At 36.0% G+C, this 22682-nt stretch overlaps 1 protein-coding gene across 2 annotated transcripts in view; it reads right to left on the bottom strand.

The window, feature by feature from the left end:
- Positions 1 to 2055: 2055 nt before the first annotated feature.
- The window catches only part of LOC149784899 (uncharacterized), a 42526-nt gene continuing 21899 nt past the window's right edge, over positions 2056 to 22682 (bottom strand). The window contains exons 2-7 of one of the 2 annotated variants that reach the window (XM_089978486.1): positions 15417 to 15732; positions 7826 to 8379; positions 6725 to 6923; positions 5956 to 6018; positions 4904 to 5005; positions 2056 to 4277 (exon numbers count right to left, since the gene is read on the bottom strand). In XM_089978486.1, coding sequence (XP_089834612.1) covers positions 3945 to 4277; positions 4904 to 5005; positions 5956 to 6018; positions 6725 to 6923; positions 7826 to 8379; positions 15417 to 15722 — 1557 coding nt within the window. In that variant the 5' untranslated portion in view covers positions 15723 to 15732 and the 3' untranslated portion in view covers positions 2056 to 3944. The remainder of the gene's footprint in view (positions 4278 to 4903; positions 5006 to 5955; positions 6019 to 6724; positions 6924 to 7825; positions 8380 to 15416; positions 15733 to 22682) is intronic. The other variant, XM_089978488.1, reaches the window with a different exon arrangement.

Raw genomic sequence — 22682 nt, 5'->3', positions numbered from 1 at the left:
ACAACTAAATTGGTTGAATAATTAACTATGTATCTCCATCAACATACTCCTTTAATATATTTATTTGACAAAGGTTTTTTTTATTCCACCTCCTAGGAGTGTTAATAATATCATTCCAGTTATTTACTTTCTTTTCAATTCTATAAGGACCATACACATTATCCCGAAGTGGATTTGGAGGTATTGTCAAAGGAGCCAGAGCTTTACTGTAGGCTGAAAACACCTTTTCTGTATATTTCTCTCCAAAGACCGACCGCTCCGGTGGCCTAATGGTTAGAGCATCCGCCTCGGAAGCGGGAGGTCGTGGGTTCGATCCCTGGCCGAGTCATACCAAAGACTTACAAAAATGGTACTAACAGCTGCCTCGCTTGGCGCTCAGCATTAAGAGGTTAGTGTTAGGACTGGTCGGCCCGGTGTCAGGATAATGTGACTGGGTGGGACATCATGCCACATGTCTGCAGCATGATGCCCCAGTGCATAGACATCACTAAAAACTGCCACACTGCAGACATCGTAGCGATATGACTGAAAAATTGTTAAAGCTACGTTAAAAATCCAAATCACACACACACACACACACTCTCCAAAGACCAGTACAGAAGTACTAAAACCCGATGATTCTTGAACTGATTTCCTAGCAGCAAACAACAGCAAATAAACATCCTCATTCCAATCCTTTCCCGTATGAAAGCAATAATACCGAATAATATTCTTCAAAGTTTGATAAAATCTTTCCAAACCTCAAAAACTTTCAGCTTGACATGAAGAAGATTTAAACTGTTGAAATTTGATTCATGCATGGCTTGTTGGAAAATTACAGGCATACATGTTGATCTTTGATGAGACTGGACAAATTTGGGAAGGTAAAAAATATGTAAAATAAACGTTACCAAAGCTTTAACAAAGCTTTCTCAAAGAAATTGCCTCTGAAAATCTTGTGGACGCACACATTATGGTCAGAAAATACTGGTTGCCTGACTTAGTCTTAGGTATGGGACCAAAACTGTCCACCATCATTCTGCTAAATGATTTATCAAATGCAGGAAGGGGTTGTAGATGAGCCTTAGGTATCATGTGTCTGTGGTTTCCTACCATTTGACAAGTGTGACAAGATCTAAAGTATTTAGAAACATCACTTTTACGTTTCGGCCAGTAAAATTATACTAGATCTTGTGATAAGTCACGTTGATCCTAAATGACCAGCCAATGGAATTTCATGGGCTTGACTTAGGATTTCCTGTCGATAAGACTTAGGAACAATACGTTGATAGCTCATTGACCGCTAGTCACCAGCGGGTACCTTAGATGGTCTCCATTTTCTCATAAGGACTCCATTGTTCACAAAGTAACAAACTGGTACTTGTGTGGCTTTAAGTTTGCCAGTAGTCCCCTGAAACAAGCTGGAGATCTTAGGATCTTATTCCTGTTCGACAATGAGTGTTTGTCTTCTGCTACTCTAATTCGAATAGAGAACGAGTACCAAGTGACATCATCAAAAGATTCAGAATAAATGTATCAGCTAACGGGATAATTTCCTGCTCAACATGATTTTCATGAGATCTTATGCTAATCATATACATTTGTTTAGAAATAAGGTGGTGAAATCTGTTCTCGATATTTGGCATCCTTGTCTAATGTCAAGCAATTCGAATATTTTTAGTAGACATACTTATTAAATTGTTAGATATTTAATAATTGTAATTGTTATTCCAATCGCTCAACATAATGTCAATATAAATTACTGTATCCACTGCATTTACATTGCGCAGAGATATAGTGATCCGTATTGTCTATCAGTATAAAAAGTGATTCCATCAACAAAACTTTAGTTTGCTGTGGTCTTTTTATCACATCTGACATGTGAATTACTATGGGTAGACGCAGAAGCCAATCACTTTGAATGTTGCTTGGTCCAAGTGTAGTCACCGAACAAAGTTGTTAATTTAAATACCGTCGATCGGGGATAAAAGAGGGCTGGGAAGATAAACCATTCTTCTGACTCCTATTTCATATCAGGCTAATTTCCCATACAAACAAATAAAAACAATATTAAAAGATTTTTTCTTTCTGTTTATTCAAAGCAAATGCAAAATACATAAATACTTGCACAAATCTGGACAATGTTGTCTTTCAAAGATACTATATAAATTGATTTTTTTTTGCAACAGCTCTGTTAATGATGCACAATTGAAATGGTTGGTTTTACAGTATCCAATGTAAATATAGTGGAATATGTTTTTAAAACTTTGCTACGTTTGTTTCTGAGCATTTAGTATGACAGTATTCGCATTCGTTCTGACGTTTGAAGACTTACTTTGCAATGTACTTTGTTTCATCTTATTATCTATTCCTCCACTGGCTTAGTTTGGACAGCTCTCTTGTATCCTTGAGTGACATATGCTAAATTACAAAAGTAGCATGGAAAAAATTATAATACGGCCACTTCCAACAATGCATAATATAGCCTTTGTTTCGTTTTGTCATTAATAGCCAATACAGCAAATCTCACCTCAATTTAGTTTCTTTGGATATGAGAGAATATATTGCACAACTGATTGTAACGTGACTAAAATGTTTGCAGAACTTGTTAAAATATGCTTAGCGATTATGTGAAATTTTCTTTTGATTCCACATAATCTCTAGGCATGTTTTAATCAGTTCTGCTTTTGTGGGGAATGAACGTTTGGGCTGAGTGCTGAAAGTTGTTGCGAATATAACATTTTGTTCTTCGCGTAGAAAACAGAGAAACATCATACTTCACACTACGACAACAACAATAATAATTACCTCACTTGCCTATCCAGGTCCAATTTGGAAAAAGAAAAATACCAGGAAGAAGAAGTAAAAAAGGAAGAAGAGGAGGTGAAGACAATCTTTGGTAAAGGAGACAATCACTAATACTTGAATCGAAACGTGTGTGTGACTTTTCTTTTAAAGCAGGGCAATCTGATATGTAGAATTCCAAACAGTTGATATTGCCAACATATTTGTATTCAACATTTGGGGAATAGTTTTGTAGAGGTTATGTTTTACTTTCTTTACCATGAACTTATGATGTTATTGTGTCACTTTATAGTAAAGTTTAAGTAGGGAGATCACATATACATAAAGATATCATCTTAAAAGGAAATCTTATGTAAATATTGTAATGATGGAAAACGTTTCTGAAGGTATTTGATTGACTTAAAACTAACGATGCCGTTAAATATCGTACATGCAACTTACAAAACGACAACTTCTCGTACATGAAAGCGGATACAAGAAATATAGAGAACATATTAAGTTTTTATTTTACAACAGGAAAGTATTTATCAACACAACCACACAATATTTACCTTTTAATTTACATCGACTCAACCAAATCTTCATGAAATGTACAAAAAATCAATTTATTTATTTAATCCGCTTCTCGTTATTTCTGCCGTAGTTTGAATCATTGGAGTTCTGTACAAATAATTTTGGATACGTTTTATTTCTTTACATAGAGTATTTTATAAAATATCATTGACGTATTCACCACCCTAATTCTCTGTAGTTGCGCTTTCATGTCCTGTTTTTCTACACACGTGTCCTTACTATCTCGACTGTTTTTAATTTGTCTTTACACCTGATTAGCATAAAACGCTGTGTGATTCATTAAGCTCATTTTACCTGGTCAAAAGATGTAATCTTTAATTTACAAATTTGCTACAGCATTAATGCGATCAGAATATTAAAACGCTTTATGAATGCATCTAGTTGAAAGACTGTAGTTATCAGTAGAGCACTGCGTTGTGGTTACAACAGTTAACTTTCTATTCTGTTAACATTTTAAACCTATATATTACTATGTATCAAAGAGAGTTTACATATCGTCGTAACATAAACTATAACGTTTCGTTTCATAATCCATGATTTAATTTCGTCCGCACCATTTCGTACTTAAATATAACTATGATGGGTCATTAGTTTATTCCTTGGGCAATTCCTTTGGAAAGAACGGGTCCTTCTTTATGGAGACGAACAAGTGGCCAAACACAAAAGTCAACATACTGTCCTGATTTAGTGTAACTGCGGTACAAATCCGAATCAAATCTCTGCCTCAGAGGTTGATTCATGGGTCGGTCCTGAAGCCACTCCAAATGTATAGGGGGATTCTGCACACACATCCACCACACTATCTCGACACATTTTGCGGCGTATTTCCTGTATTTTGAGTGTGCATGTTCAATTTCAGCATGTTTTGTTACAGCAGAGAGATCTTTTAGCAACAATGGAACGTGATTTTCCATGAACATCTGAAGAAGATAGCAGATAGCTGTTAATCATAAATATTGTTCCTCAATATAGGTTTAACCTACCAAAACGTGTTTTTTTCAGAGCGAGTAACTATTGTAGAAAGAATTATAAAATGAATCTGTTTTAATATTGGTATTATTGGCTGTGCTAGAAGTCTGTATATGTCAATAAAGTTTGCTTTGTATATTCTGAAACTGCAGTCAAACCCTATTGCATATCAAAATACCAAAATTTTAAAATATGTCAGTAAAATATTACAATGATCGTCGCATTTACACAAACACACACACACATATATACGTAACGAATACGATGCCTTCTAAATCGTCTTTTTCTCACTGCTGCTGAAGTACCACGCGGAAAGAAGAAGGAATGATATCGTTGAAAAAGAAGAGCAAAAGGATATAATTCCAGGATGAATGCACGGTGTACTTTAATCAAAGCGTCTCCCAGATGAGGAGGGAAGAGTTTGATCCCATCAGTGAAGTCGATTCCTAACTTACGGGACAGTTGATAGCACATAACTAACAGTCATCACATCAGCTGGAACAGGTAGATATAAATGTTTACTATTCACCTACCTGAACCACGAACCAGCAGATACAAATTCTTATTATTCACCTACCTGAACCACAACGTCTTTTTTCTCCTCCGCTTTACGTTTCTTTTCCGCCTGGTGCTTTCCTCTAAAAATAATGTTTTGATCGTCCGACTTTGAAATTTCCAGCTGAGTTAAAAAATGGATAAATTAATTTTGTGACAAATTTGAAATTCAATAATGACGTTGAGCCAGCGCTATATAAACGTAACTATTTCGATTCAAGTTCAGTACGAAATTAGCTTCATTTGAGTAACGACGCTCGTAATAGGTATCCGTTTGGCAGGATATATTTTGTAACCACAAGAAAATGTGATCAAAAAGTGAAGCTTCACATCAATGGATATTATTATCTCCTAACTGTAAAGGGAGCCACGCCATTTGGTAGACTGAGCACCACGACATTAACTGATAAGTGTTAGGTTTCTCACAATTTAATGTAGGTAGATAACAAGTGAGCCAATTATAGCTCATGGGCAATATATGTTACGTGATTTACTCCAGCCCAATCAGACAGTTTTCGCTAGATTAAATGCGTAAAAAAAGAAATAAAAATGTCATACATGATAAAGATATCACTGGAAAGGTGATTGCTTGATATTGCTTCCTTACTAACGTGGACTCAACGAAATATGAAAGGACAACGTGAGTTCTAATTTGATGAAATCTCTTCAAGCAGTATTATGAGAGATGGGTATTTTTTCGTTTTGTTGAAATCGTCGTAACATCAGCTGTAAACACGACAAACTTGGAACAGACTTAAAGGTGCTGGATGCCCGCAAGCAGTCTGTAAAATGTGGTGAAACTAATGTTTCTTTTCCTCATACTCACGATGCAAAACAGAAGACTTTCGTAGGTCAATATCCTACCCATACGTGACCTTAGATCCACGAAATCGACAAGGTAGTCATGTACCTACAAGAGTAACTAGCTACGTATATATTCGCAATGGTTTTTATCTTCCTAAGACATATAATAGTAAATACCCAAAATAAATGAGAAACGTTCTTTTTAAGAGGCTGCATGTTTCTCTTTGGAAAGTTAAATTGTAATATATCAAACTTCTTAAGCTAGCGTACCTGCTGTATTCTCAGTTCCTCATCAACTTTGTGATTCCATTCCTGGCAGTGTTTATAAGCATGCTGCAATTATAAAGTGACAAAATTTCAAAACAAAGAAATATAAACATAGAACTGAGGACAATGATATAAGTAATTCTCAAATATACAACAAAGATGACAGCAAATACGTTTAATTTAAACTTCAAGCACTGAAATTTGCACATATCAGTATATATATATATATATATATATATATATATATATATATATATATATATATATATATATATATATATTAACATAATTTGAATATGCTATAATATTGTTGGATCGTACATATTGCAGATTCGGTATGTCAGCTTGCAGAGTATTAATTCTGGGTTACATTTTGATTTCTTTGCGGCAGTACTTTATTGTGTTCTATTTACTGATTGTTTTGCTAGATAAATAACAAAAGATTCAGCAATTATTTCATATAACATTATATACCGCTCACAATCTCTGTTTAATAAGTTGAATATTGCAATAAATTCTTTTTTATGTTCATTAAATGTAAAAGGATAGACAATAAAATTGGACATATTTATACCCAAAAATGTTGCATGCATTTAATATATATATATATATATATATATATATATATATATATATATATATATATATATATATATATATATATATATATATATATATATATATACGATATACGCACATGTACAGTTTTTTGGAATCAAGAAGAAAAGAGGAAAATTCCTATACTAAACTGAAACGGTTGGAAGATTCTTACTTTTACGACAAGTAAAAGCTTATACTCCATCTTTCCCTCATACGAATGATATCTCGTGAGCTCTTCAAACGCGTCTGTATGCTCGTTGCTATATAATTCAGAGAACCTTTCGGCGAATTTAGTCGGACGGTTTGAATCAGACAGGTCAGTGATGTTTGGATTGTTATCACGAAGCAGGATGCTAGCCTCCTCGCTTCTTCTGATAAGAAACATGTTAGAAAGAAAATTAGGATTTGCATTTGTCCACAGAGTACTTTCTAGGGTAAAAAGATTTAAAGAGATGGTACGTAAGTAGGATGCGAAGGTGAGGATAAGAGTAAGTTTTATACAGCCATGGCTATTTCAATGAATAGCAGTTTATTACGACCACATAAAGGTCTGTTTTACTGTGCAAATACATTATTGTAACAACATCTCTTTAAATATTGTAGGAGCTCACGTTTCTTCATCTGATATAACTTTCTGAATCTATGAAGTTAAATTAAATCTGAAAATAATCAAGCTGCATATAGTAGGGTCATTCAGATAAAAACAAAACGTTTATTATCTGGAACCACTGATTGCATATAATACGAATTAAATAAAACAACATAAATATGCACAACACCAATTAAAATGAAGTTTTTTTGACACAAGATGGATTCCGTTTGCACAACGACACCTGCAAATTTGACAAACTTTACAACATAAAACCTTTATCTATGTCTAGAATAAAGAAATATTTATTGACGTTTTCTTTTTCTCCAAAAGTAAATGGAATATGCATCAAACTTATATCATATATAAGCCTTTTACTTCGAGTGAAGTATTCTTGGGGTTGCTTTATTTTAACTATTTGCAGTCTACAACTTTAATAAGTGTAGATTCACCTTATTATTAGGATGATTGACAGTAGCATTCGTTCAGACAGATTCATTCTATGTACCTTTAGAAGATGGTGGAAAGTTTTATAACGATTTATGCATATGTTCAAAACCTTTGTAAAAATATATGACATATATTTCAAAGAACTTTGACTTGGATTCAATAGAAAATGTAAATAAAGCGAATAGGTATGCTATTGTCTATTCTCCTTTGACTTTATATGACATTAGCTTGTACCTGTAAATATCGGCTGCTAGGTAACCATATTCATCTTTGCTTTCTTTCTTCCTATTTTCTTCTTCAGATATGTGTTTATCATAATAGCTCGCCGCAGGTGAATCCTTTGTAGATTTTAGCTGTGTTGAACGTTTATGATCTTCCTTCTGTGCTACTTCGAGTCTTCTTCCCGCGTCAAAGCTTGGGGACGTTAGGTGTTTCTCTTCCAGAGACACACTTACGGGTCCTTGCGTTATTGCCCTACCACTCTTGTTCTTGAGATTCTGGTTGGTATGTATATACTTCTCCTGCTGATATTGATGATCATGTTCGTATTTCCATTGCTTATCGGATGCAGTCGTGGCTGCTGACGCTGATGACACCTGATCACCTGTATTCTTTGTGGGAATCTGGTGGTTATCTGTTATAGTTTGTGCATAGGATTGGTCTCTATTTGGAGAATAGATGGTGGCTCTGTTGGCCGGCGTTTTATTTATATTTTTACTCTCCGTGATAACATTCTGATTGTAGTCATTTGTTGTGTCTCCTCTTTGGTTGGGTTTCCTCATATTCTCCTGTTAAAAATATTGACCCATTTTAATATATACGTAGATACACGTTCAGAATCAGAAACTGTATAGACCATATAGTTAAATTATGTTGTTGTATTGTTAGAAACCTGTCCAGTTCCTGAGCAATTTGGGCAAAATTTAAGCTGTCTTAGATTCCTTTCAAGGCTATACGAATTCGAATTCTGGCTCACTGCCGGATAAAAGGCATGCTACATTATGATCCTTATATATATATATATATATATATATATATATATATATATATATATATATATATATATATATATATATATATATATGAAAAAGTGATTAGGTCGCTGTATAGTAGAAATATTTTTTTTTTACCCAGCAGGATATCAGTAATGTTCATCCTTTGTGGTTATGATTTTTATTATTATTATTATTATTATCCTAAGGTATACTTCAAAACATCAGATAGAAAGTAGATCCAGAAATGCTGTAGATGGTGAATAGTAGAGGTATTGAAAGATTCAGTATTAAACGCAAATCTTAAGGTAAATTACAGTATGATATGATGGTGTTATTTTATTTTAAAATATAAATATGCTCACTAACGAACAATGATATGGAAGAAGTACTAAAATTGGTTATTCTAGTTTCTTTGCTTCACATTACGATGAGTACCAAATTGAACAAAAGACACATGCAAAAATTAATAATGAAATTACCTAACGAGAATAGAACGAATTTTAGTTGATGAAAATTAATAAATTAAGAATGATTTAGTCAAACCGATAAAACATTATAGAGGTAAAAGACAAAAGTATAAACAGCATATACGTTTTCAAAGCATTCCAAAGGTTGGTATTGGAGAGTGGGAGGTGTTTCCGCTAGAATGAGTTGCAACTGACAATTTCGGAGTTGCTGCGGTCTGCTCTAAAGGACGTATGATAGCTATTACTTGTAGAGGGTTTTGATGCAATTGTACTAAAGTTTATTACAATCGCCTTAAACGACAAGCGGGTATACGTTAACGTTTTAAATTACGATAAGATTGCAACCTGTGCTATATCGTAGTTAGAGACTAATTTTTGTAATGTTTAGTAAAGAAATGAAATAAGTCATGGTGAGTTTACATTATAGTTATCAAATGCAAGAAATGGTTGGTACAACGCAATAGAATATGTTTCGTAAGGAATTGCCTTGTTTAAATGCAAATCATTACTAAAATGAGGAAAAACAGTCTCAAAAGTAAATAAGTTTTAAAAATCCAACTGATCAAAAATGGCAAACTATACATCTCGTTAAAAAGAAAAGATTTTGTAGCTGGTTATTAACCTTTATCAGATCTTAAAAGTCTGCTATAAAAAGAATATTAACCATATCAATTTCTGTTGGTTTCAACGCTCTTGAAATTACATAAAAATTCAAAGAACGAATGAATGTTATTGGTGACTATGAGGAAATCATATTGAATGTCTGAAACATAACTCTACAATTTTAATAACTACTAGTAATAATTAAACAGTGTATATAAAACATTACAACTCTAAATTACTAGGAGTGTAATAATCAATGATCTATCAATACATCTTCCCTGACCTTTTGAAGCCTAAGACGTTTTATATCTTTTTTCATCAAATAAACACTGCAAAGAATTATTGCAACGATTCCTACTCTACTATGCTAGAGGCCTACTTTTTATGTATGTATTTCAAGTGATTGTATATTTTGTAACATTAACAGCTCATGAAATCAAATACAAAGAGACAGTATTCACTAATTTAGTGTTAGCTTTAAGATCGAGACTCTAAAATCATACATTTTAAAGGTATGCCAATTACATATATCTTTAGAACATCACAGTCAGGTCAATTTTCCAGATCATAGTTGCTTTTGGAAACAAATAATGATATAAACATCTTTACGAGTCCTAGTTATTTTAGATTCAAATTCAAATTGTAACACGAAAAAGACGAAGCCTAAGTCAATCAATAAACAACAACGTAAACTTGAACAGCAATCGCGTTAACAAAACAATTCTTTGATCCAATAGAAAATATAATGGAGGCGATAAAAGGTTTGTGCAAAAACGTCTTGACACGCACGTACGTACGACTTGCGAAGATAACAATTTGAAAGATAAAAAAATTTCAGAGGAAATGTTAATTTAAAACCCAACATCTGAGGATCAGAGTATCACATACGCATCTACTAAACTAAAAGCAAAACAAAATAATCAAAGATTTCAGGTGGACAAGATTAATTAACAATAGATCAATTATATCAATCCTTTACGGGGTTTATAAATTGTTAGAACGGACTCAACTATGAGGCCTGCAGAAAACACACGATATTTATTGCAAGTAATTGAACAAAGGATAAATGCTGCAATTTCATCCCTAGAGAGTGACTTAAGAGACAAAAGAAGGATAATGATGCTGATAGGACTTTACATCTGGTCTGAAAAAGTTCGTCGATAGACTGACCGGTGTCTGACAATCTCTTTCACAACGACAGAGGAAGAATGACTTTGTAGAAGTCAAATGAAATACAAGGGACTTAAAGAATAAAGTTAACTGGAGTGATAATAAGATTGGATACATGAAAACAACCTACGGATTATCCATTTAAGATTTAAGACGTAAAACGAAAGTTTCAAGAAATGAACAGGATTGAGCGGTTGTCAAAAATTAACAATCTGCTCGAAATGAAAAAGTTTAGTAATAAAGTATATACAGATAACGTACTTACTAAGAAAAAAAGTAAGGTACAGGGAAGTATTGGTCAATTTGATAAAAAGATGAAATAAGTGAGAAAAGATCTGAATGACCTAGAAAAGAAGATAATAACAGAAACTGACAAAAGTAAAACCAAAAGTTAAATGACATAGATAAAATGATTTTTGCGTGATGTGAAATGATTGATTTATTCAAATATAAACTATACAAATCATAGAACAAAAGATAAGAATATAAACAGATGAAATAATTAATAAAGTTGATAAAGCACATCAAAGTATTAGAGAGATAATTAACTTAAATAAACGGAAATATGCGAGTACAGACTCAAGCAATTGATGAAATTAACAAAAGTTAACCGATTTTTATAATAGGTTGAATATATGGTTTGATTCATTTTAAGACGAACGGCCTAAAAGTATATGACATTTTCAATTTCGCTAAAGACAAAGCGTACTTTTCATTTAACCAAAGAAATAAACATATGCTTACTTTGATATCATTGATGGAATGAAATCATAACTTCAAGGAAAAGCTATTTTTAATTCTGTCACGTACACGTAAAATACACAGAGGCAATATTAACGATCAACTTTAACGCTTATGAAACACGTGACCACTCATTTGATACCTACAACAATCTAAAGGACAAAAATTGCAACACGATCAAGACTAGACGCTATACCTAACGATGTAGCTGTTCTAACTTAAAAAACAACTATCCGTCACCAGAAAACAAAAGGTTGACCAAGACGGATAGGTAAAGTGTCCGAACATTTCTTAACTGATGTCTACATCTCTTCCAGTATTATTTGCAGTCAGAGCAAGTCTGTTGAACCACACAGCACACACGACAGCGCAAACATAGGGCAGCGACAGTTACAGAAGCGTATACGTGTCGGTCGTTCACTCTAAAATATAGTATAGCCTCGGATGAGATTCTCACCCCATATCGCTCTCTCTCTCTCTCTGTCTCTGATGGATTTTGGTGCTTTATTAATGTTAAATACGAGGCACATGTTTACTTAGACACACATTTATTTTCTGATACTAATGGTGGCATTGCTCCGTTTGGAAAGATTACTCGCGATTTGACAGTTCTCGGGAGTATTTATCAAATTTGATATTTTCAAATATTTGTATATATCCCAATTTATCATTTAAAATACCAAGCAGTGGAGTGAATAAAACTATTCTAAATGAATAGGTAATGATTTAAATGAGTTATTTAAATACATTTAGATATTAATTGACTATTCGTGTATAGAAACAGTAATATTTAAATACTTTTTACGTCCAATGGCTCGTTAGGACGACCGCTTTCTTTAATTCATGTGAGGAATTTCTGCATATTTCGACTTTGGGGTACGGAACAAATTTCACAGAAGCAACAAGCCCATCTGTGGTAACTGTCTGAGTTACAAAGGCTACAGGCACAAATTTTCAGCATTGTCAAGAGTAACATGCAGTTCATTACGCCTGCTAAACAAATCCATACACTGCTTGTGAACGTATTGTTAGTTAACGAAAATGGCAGATGACTAACTGGGTGGCAATATATCACTTAAATGTTCGATTTTGGTCCAGCGAATTAACGTCACTGAAAGTTTACGTAAAGTCAATATTTACTAATGACTTTACTTAACATGAACATTTCATGCTTCTAACTGAAACTGTTTTAACATATAAAAGGAAACCTTCAATTATTTCATTCAGTTACTGAGACAAAAACAATGGACACTCATTGTTATTACAAAAGAGATGTTTAAAAAAAACAAAACATTCGGACGAGGATTCTCCACAAACGTTTAAAATGTCGAAAAATGTATTTTAATTTTAAGTTTTCAGTCCACATGGCTACTGAGCAATGGGTATTGCTGACAATATGTACGCTGTGTAAAAACACATTTCAAGGAAAACAATAGAAATAAATAGAAAAATACAAAATATATTGATGTGATCAACTGGATCTCTGGAACTCTCTAAAAAAAACAAAAACAACGGGCTGGACGTAACAGTAAAGTGGTGACATCTAGTTTTTACAAGTTTGCATTGTTATGTATATTTAATTTAATTGTTTCTTTGTTAGTTTTGTATTATTTTGTGCCCAGTTGGGATGAACTGTATTTCTTCAGGTTATTGAATTCAAGTAATTACACTCTCTGGAATTACAAAAGGGCTCTGATATAATTGTTGGATAGAGACATTCACTGGAATTTATACTGAATTGAAACCTGGGATTATATTACTGTGATTCAACAAAAGACTGTTGACACATCAACACTCTATAAGCTATAAATGATACGTCATCTTCTTCAGTTTTTGGATTTCTTAGGGACTTGTAATGGGTTTTATTCAGGACTTTAAATTACTAGGAATTGTATCTGTAATTCTTGGGTTATTTTGGGATTTAATTCGCGATACCGTTCTATTTTTATCATTTTCACTATGTATTCTAGGAAAACAAATTGCTTGTTAAATTTTACAAAGCATGTTGCCTTTCACTCTTTTCTGTTATTTATTTTAAGAGCATAGACTCGTAACAGCATACCTGCGTGCTTTGTCTAAACATGCGTTTGAATACCTAAGCTAAGATAGAGATGATGTTTGTAAACACGGATACAAATTAAAAATTACAAATTAGTATATTGATATAACGCTGATACAATATATAGTATTCATTGGGTTGGACACTGAGTAATGAGAGTTCATTTGCCCAACTCATGTCGAGTGAAATAATGGTAGTTGTCTGAATGGGATGTGTAGAAAGAATGCATGACCTGCAAGTTTTCCTCTTTCTATGAAACAGTTACTAGCATCAAGCTCTAGCTCAACACACGTGGTTCGGGGCTGTATTTCCACGCTTGTGGTCAGACTATATCACATATGTATTGGTGATCTTAGTATGACGGAAGAATCCGTTTTATTTTCCATAATAATTAAGATTACTAAAGCAAATCAGCAATACAATGAATGGTAAAGCAATGTGCTGGGCACAGCGCCCAAATACACCGAACGTTGACCTTATATTCTTGTTTGCCCTCTGATATGTAAATAAGGGGTAAATACAAATTGGTGCTAACAGAACGATACAAAAATCGTCTCTCTCCCTGTCTACATTTCTTCAGTTTAAAACATTTTAGAGAATAAGGAAATCATTCTAAGTATTACATGTATAAAATTGGGAACGCCCCAACCACCCAACCACCCACCAAACAAATGATAACAAAGATATCTCTTCCAAAGGACGCAAGAAACACTGCTGTGTACGAAAACAAGATTTGCTTCACAACGTACTACAATGAATTGACATTGGAAAGTTTGACTAGTCATTTAACGTATCTTTACCTGTGTATATCGTGCTTATAGAGGACATAATAGGTACTCAGCCACGTATTTCACTCATGACCACTAATCAATAGTTTAATTAAAAATCATTACAGAAAATACAGATACCATCTATATACGGATATTATCGATATACCGATACCGTCTATCATTAAAACGTGACATTTAAATTAGAAGAAAAGGAAATAAATTCTAACAGATAGAATATAAATCAACCTTATGTTTTTTTTCTTCTGTTCATTGATTGGATTGATCTGTGGTGCTACAAGTGATAACAAATACAACATAATCTAACTGTAAAAGCTTCACTATGCACATAATTCAATGCAGAGTATAATTTTCCAGTTCAATTCAAAATGCATTATTTATGAAAATACCTAGTAAAGATGCTAATTAAGTCTGGGTGTAGACAAAGAGTCTTATAAGAGAGAGAGAGAGAGAGAGAGAGAGAGATATTGATGATGGAACCCGGATAGATAGTTTGGCTTTAAGTGAGTCCTTGACATTTTCCTGACGGACAAGGAGAAGTATATCCACATACAGTTTCAAAGACAGGAGCTGAGTGATGAGAAAGCAAAACTAATAAAAACTGACACAAACGGGGAGGGGGACATTTTGACTGATAGGCTTTCAGGAGGCCCTTGCATAGTCTTAGAAGGAAACTGAAACAAAGAGAGAGAAGGATGGAAATACACTAATACTACCAGAACATAGATAGGACAGTTTAAGAGACCTGTGATCAAAGACGCGCAAGAAGCACATATGGTTAAAGATAAGTTCAGATGCTAAATCTCGGAGGCACCAACTGACATCGACCTAGGCATGCATGTAAACAGCGTATAAATGTGGAAAAACAGAAATCACTGCAGAGCTTTTACGTGTACAATCTAAAATGGTTTTAGCAAAAGAGGCGAGATACACTTCGTTTTCGACGACAACAGTAGGAATATAACGAGACCTGGAACAGCCATAAAAAATTAATTAACTTACTACATTCCTCATAGATTTCTCGAGGCCCTCTACAAATAAATTGTACTCCTTTCTCGCTTGGTCCAAATTTGCTTTCGCGTAACTCCAGTTACTTTGCTCACAACCATCTAGAAAGGATCCAAGAGTATTGAAAGCGTATTTAACGTCTGTTATATTCTTTCTGATTAGGCCTTGACCTTCAGTGAATTCAAGCTTTACTTCTGTCATGAATGGTGTCTTTAATAGGTCAACACGATTCACGTTGTTGGTTGCAATGTATTCTTCAACGCTGCTGAAGCAACGATCCAGATGATGATGGCTCATCATTATTCGTAACCTAGAGCAATTACAATAATGAGAAAAGCTAAATTTCTAAAGCAAACCGTCATACAGCCTTCGGTTAGTTTCTTACATACCAAATAAAATGAATTGCAACAAAAAAGTAAGTTTTCCAGTGACTACAACATACACACTAGCGAATGTATCAGTTTTCATACGAGTGTATCTTTAATACTCATAATGAAAAGTTCGTATATGCCATAAGATCAAGATTAGATATATCAAGCATGCATATATGTATATAACCTCCTCCTTCCCCAACCCACCCCAATGTATAGCGACGTGCTTCCGCGGGCACCTGCAATATAATATGTAGCTTCAGGCGGACGGGCGATAAGCTACTTAGTCGAACCCTTGTTTCCATATAATTTTCACAAACTAGGTTATTGTTGTTATTGTTGTTGTTGTAGGGTTTAACGCCATTTTTCAGCACACGATAGGCTATACATGGCGGCCAGCATTAATGGTGGAGGAAGAACCTGGGAAAACCTCGGAAAGAACCACCGACCCACTAGAAGCTACTGGCAAGCTTTCTCACATACCCACATTAGCAGCAGAGAGACTGGGCCCACCAACTATTTCGTCCAACAGGACCATCTATCGAAAACTTTTCTGATAGAAGTTCTTATTTCACAAAAATAACCCTTCTATTCAGAAACTATGATGACTAAATCCTCTTTTCTGGCTAGAAGGGTTATTTCGACAAAGATAACTCACTATGAAAAATGTTTCTTGACCGGGGTGACGTCGACGACGACGTTGGCGGCCCAGTCTCTCTGCTGCTATCATGTAAAATATTTTAGGATTTTTAGTTAAAAAATGTATCTAACCCAACTCGGTATCGTGTCCTAGGATCATGTAAATTTATTGTTACAAACCCGTGTGGTTTTCGCTGTGCATGACTGAAGAAATTTCTGAATCTATTGAGGTCCATGTCACCACTGCACCAAGTCTGATGAATATTTCTCAGCGTGTGTGCGTCAACTCCGTTAAACACCGCAAGAACGTTACAATTATCTCTGATCACTTTTGGAATTTGTGTATACCGCTGAGTCACATAAATGACATCAGTGTTTTTGTGTCGACCACGGGAGAATATTCTGGCTGGATTTTTTGTTTATCCAACATTACATCATCGTACACAACTAAGTTGTTAATTGATCCATCAATGTCGTCGACGGATGGAGCTTCTTCGATGTCAGTTATAAAATCAATAACATCTTCGTCGTTTATCGATTTTGCACTTTCGTTAAAATCTTTTAGCACTTGATAACATCGCTGATCGTCCACAGACGGGGCTATCAAATATAATTTATCCCACTTCATCCACATCATTATTAAATTAAGTAACAACTGTGTCTTACCCGACCCAGATGGACCTATGATAATTATTCGGATAGAATTTGGTAGCGCTGAGTTATGTTTGATTGGCTCTCGTCGCTTTGTCGCAGAAAAGTCAGTGATTTCCATTTAATATATCATAAAATAAATATGGATTTATATTGTGTGAAATGCCGAGCACGTACCCCAACTACGGATACAACAACAATTAGAACAAAAAATAATCGACAAGCGCTTACAGGCAAGTGTGAACGATGTGGCACAAAAAAATTTAGATTTATTTAAAAAAAAGCGGAGGTGATATCGCAGCCAAGTTAACAGCGCTGCCAGGAGCTCCGTGGGCTAAATACCCAGGAGAAAAACATCTTCCAGGATATAATTACTGTGGTCCAGGAACCCGACTTGATATCAGACTTGATGCTCAGGATCATCCAAAACCAGGTGAGTATCCGATAAACGCTATTGATAGCGCGTGTCATGCTCATGATGTAGCTTACCGAAGCAAGGATTTACAACAGCGCCATCTCGCGGACGTGAAATTAATTCACGCGTTAAATGCCATCCCTGATAAATCTTTCAAAGAAAAGTTAGCATCCTGGTTAGTAAAGTCCGCAATGAAATCTAAACTTGTATTAGGCGCTGGGTAATTAATAACAATGCAAGCATTTCCAATGGAGTCGATTTATTATTCCCCAAGCGGATACTGGAGAGGTAGCGCGGCAATTAGTAAACTCGCTGAAGCAGCAAAAGTTACGGCGGTTACTGCCAAAAATTGGTTATCACGACAGGCAATATGGCAAATTTATCTACCGCGCCCTAAACAAATTCACTTCGCGCATTTCGATGTTAGTGTACCAAATGAGGTTCATCAAGCTGATATATTATTTCTGCCACATGATACTATCCGAAGACGCACATACAAGTACGCGTTAACCATAGTTGATGTTGCCAGTAGATACAAAGATGCGGAACCGTTAACAACTAAAACAGCATCTGAGGTTGCTTCTGCGTTTGAAAGAATTTATCGGCGAGGACCTCTGCGATGGCCAAATTTATTACAAGTTGATCCTGGCAAAGAATTTCAAGGTGCGGTATCATCGTTGATGAAACAACATAACGTCACCATACGACAAGGACATACTGAAATTCACCGTGATCAGGCAATTGTTGAGCGATTCAATAGAACACTTGCTGAGCGGTTATTTGGATATCAATACGCGAAGGAATTCATTCAGGATACGAGATCGCGCGAATGGGTTGCAAGATTACCAAGCGTGATAACTGAGCTAAATAATGAAATTACCCGAACCACCAACATGAAACCTTCCATCGCGATCACGAAAAAATATATACCCGTACGACGTGATTCTTCAGCACAGCCGATACTGGGTAATGTTACTGTAAGATATTTATATGAACCAGGTGAACCTGAAGGTGGAAACGAAGAGCGACTGATCCCATTTGGAGTGTTACCACACATAAGATATCCACCGTGACAAGATCCACTGGCAGACCAGCAATCTATAGATTAGATTCAACTGCTCCTCAACGCGGATTCACCCGTGAGCAACTTCAGGTAATTCCCGAGGACACACAATTGCCGCCAAAATCACTGAAGTGACTTAACTAGCGCTGGCACACCGACGTCGATTACACTCAAGACAGGTCAACATGACATTATCACGTGTATGACCGCGATTGTTATCTTTTCTGTCTACGGTAAATTGTCTTGAATTTTTATTCGAATACTGCCATAGCATTATACAATTACAGCTCGCGCAGTGATTATTCTGCTGTTGTTTCAGCGCAACAACGAAGTCATCGTCAAGATCAAAATCGCTATTATTTTTTTTTTGTCACTCTGTTTGTAACCAGCGAGTTTTTTTCTTATTATGTTGCTGTTGTTTTCATTATTAATTTTATCAGCGTTTGATTCATTCAAGACAATTCTTCGCAGTTGAGATATTCTTCTGACTCTGGACACCGCTAAGTAAACTAAGTTTGACCATTCGATTCGATCATCAACGATCCAGACAGCTGTATCTGAAATAGTCAGTCCTTGAGAACAATGAATGATCATTGCGTATCCTAGCGTCCACGGGGATTTATTCATCGCTAGTGCATCCTCGACAGCATCGATGTCAACTAACACAATATCATTCAATACTATATTCTGTTTCTCTGTCTTTCCTGGAATATCAACATCTATAATTTGTAACCGCGTATCAGCTGGTCTATAACATAACGGCGTTGGCAGCATTGGAAACTTTTCTTGTTGTAATTGAAATAGCTGTTGTTGAAGTGTGTCTCTGACTATCTTTCTACTCGCCACTATCAAATCGTTTGGTTTCCACACGCGTAAAAAGTCACTCATCGAAGTTTCAGGAATCATCTCGCGCATAATTTCACATTGAATTTTATTCGGTTGCAGCCTGATTAATGTTTTAAATTCTTTCAGCGTTGCATCAAGTGCTCGGTAATCATCAGACACTTCTTCGTGATAATCAACAAAATTCCTCAGCCAATCATGCGGAGATGCGCGGACAAACGGAGGTGGTTGACCGTGATCGCCGCACATAATCACTGCAGTATTTTTCGTTAACAGCCAATCAAGAAATGTTTTTAACGTTTCCAGTGGCACCGTACATATCTCATCCCAAATTATTATATCATTGATATATTTTGTTCCCGTTCGATCTGGCGTCCACACACCGCCGCTGTATTTGAAAAAGCTGTGATAAGTACAAGAATTGACTCCTCGCTGTTTCATCTCTCTGGCAAGTCTGTGTGTGGGTGTTAGCACAATCATATCTGATTTTCGAAATAATTCAATCGCTCGAGTTGTTTTACCAGACCCTCCCGGCCCGTTCAAATAAACAGTTTTGTGTCTGGTGATTGGATCATCCACAGACGGTGCGGAAGATATTTCTGGCATCTCGGATTTATAATAATCATCCTCGATTGCAACATCAGCGGATTCATAATACTCGTGTAACATCTCGGCTTTTATTCTCCACGAACCCCATTCATCTCCGCCGCAGAATTTCATTATATCGGTCAGTGATTCTGAATATTTCTTGTCGATGTAAAATGAATCCGTGGCAACTCTGACTGCCATACCAGTATGGTATGGGTCAGGAAATCGATTTACCATCGATAACAAATTTATAGAAACATAAGCCAGCATTGAAGATCTCAAATGTGTGTATTGAGGCGATTCTCCGTCGATATAACTTACAATTGTGCCCAACTTTTTCCCGTCGGACAAGAACACATCCTCCCTGTTACAAAATATGTCTCTGGCAACCGCGTCGGCGATTATAAAATCCAATTCAGCTTCATCGATAATCAACCGCGAGTGATGCATTTTATGATCAAATGCTGCACCCTGAGTAAATTTACCGATTATTCTTCGTCCAAGATCTTTCGCTGTGCTTTCACTGTTTTTGAGTTTAATCTTGAGAATTTTAGGAGCCTCACTGACAATGACATCCATCGGGGTATTTGGACACTCTCGTGCATACTCGCCGATAACTTCTTCGAGGGTAACACGCTCCGGTGTTGGTAACCAAACTGAGGTCTGCGGTTGATAACATATGATTGCTTCACTGACAGTCAACGATACCAGTATGCCGCTGTCAAGCATGTATCGCAATAACACTATTGGTACCCAGCGCTTTTCAACGAGGTGTCTGCCAAACCAAACATAACAAATCGGATGAAGTCCCGCAGCAAATACAAACGAAGTCACACGAGCAAATCCTGTCAGGTCAGTGTCGGGTAAACTGCCGTTTACGGCGACTCGTGTCATCGAGTTCGTGGGATGTCCAAACCGCGCAAAGTATTCGCGGCACTCGCCGTTCCCGAGAAAGCTTCCTGGGTAGCAGGCAATCATATCCACGGAAATCATATCCCGGTAGTCATATCGGGTATTCCATAACCCGCCATGACCATACTCGACACAACTTAACTGTATATCCGAGAGAAACTGACTTCGGGTTCGTCTCCACGAATTTCTTTCTCTGGCGGAGTGAGCGGCAACACTTGGAACTGTAAAACAATTAGCCAATAACTGCTCATCGCTAGCATTTCTCATATACGTTTTTGCGAGTTTTTTCATTTGTTGTTGCAACGATTCTGTTCTGTATAATTCTCCGTTGGGTCTCACAAATTGATCATAGTCGCCATCTTCAGAGCTCCTAAATAACCACACCGACACAGGATCGGTTTTACTCAGCGCGTAAATAACCTCGTATATGTTTCCAGAATAAAACTTGACAACACGGTCTCGTGGAAATATTGTAACCGCATCAGTCCACGCGTGCGAATTATGATCAATAATTTCAATCGGTGATCCTGACTTTTTATACTGCTTCGAACTGTATAATATTTCCCCGGTTAGTGTTTTTACTGTTATTGAGCATTTTAATTTACTTGATAGCGCAGCAACATCATTTATTGTTGCCCCGGTATCTTTAACCGATTCACCCCATGATGTTATTTTTTCACGTCGCAGATCGGTTAAACCGTTTCCTCGTTTTGCGTTTTTAAAATGTTCCATTACTCGCTCGGCTACACAATTCAGCGTTGAAAATCGCATCGGAGCGAGTTTATCAATTTTTGTTTTTTTTACAGGATATATTCCATAAATGACTGCGGTTACAGGATACGCTCGAGCGTAATATGGTTTATCAATCCCGGTCAGCATTCCTGGTTTACAATTGCTACTTAACAGAATTGTCTTTCCGTTAGCAAGAACAGGATCGAGTTTGTCACGGATAACCCACGTATCGTCTTCAACGTTGACAATAAATTTTATTCTGAAAAAATATTTCTTTTCACGTTGATGAAAATCAATATAATCAATAATTGTTTTTGCTCGGGCATCAGTCATTGTAGCACCGATGATGTTCTCATCACTGGCATCGTCAACGTCGCGGATAATTTTAAATGACGACCATGCATGAGATGCGCCGTCGTCGCGAAATTCTTTTTTACCCTCGTTGATAATATTAAACAGATCAGTTAGATGCCGTCGTTGTGGATCCGGGTTTAGCCTGTCAAGATCGAATCTCCCGGCGCCAACTGCGGATAATTTCGAAAACTCCTCCATGTTATATTTAAGACAAATATTTAAATAAGAAAATATTGTATATACAATGAACAACTGCAAATGGTTAAAAGTTGGATCCGTAACAGTCTGTGGTAAGCCCTGCAGGAAGGAATTCTGCGGTGAACATATACAGAGCATCAAACGAGGAAGCACAGGACCTATTCGTTGCCTGCGATGTGGCATTGGTGTCAGGGGTAAAACACAATTATGTGCGGGGTGCGGGGGGAAACGGTACCGGGAACTCAAGCGATATTACAATAAAAAAAATAACGGAGACGCGCTAAAATCCGAAAGTGATTATATAACTAGGTTTTCAGACAAATTATAAATTAGACAAATACATGAAGTATATATGAATCAAGAATTTGTCTCACATCCAACCATCAAGAATTATGAAGCATCACGACAGGGAATAGTCAGACACTGTAGGCGGAAAAAGCCAGTTGGTGTTGTTAATAATGCTGGTTACCTCCATTTTAGGGTTGCTGGCGGTA

This window comes from Sinohyriopsis cumingii, chromosome 13 (assembly GCF_028554795.1).
Source record: "Sinohyriopsis cumingii isolate HCF-2022 chromosome 13, ASM2855479v2, whole genome shotgun sequence".
Classification (NCBI taxonomy): domain Eukaryota; kingdom Metazoa; phylum Mollusca; class Bivalvia; order Unionida; family Unionidae; genus Sinohyriopsis; species Sinohyriopsis cumingii.
Note: the sequence above shows the minus strand (reverse complement) of the source record. Positions and strands in the feature narration are given on the sequence as shown.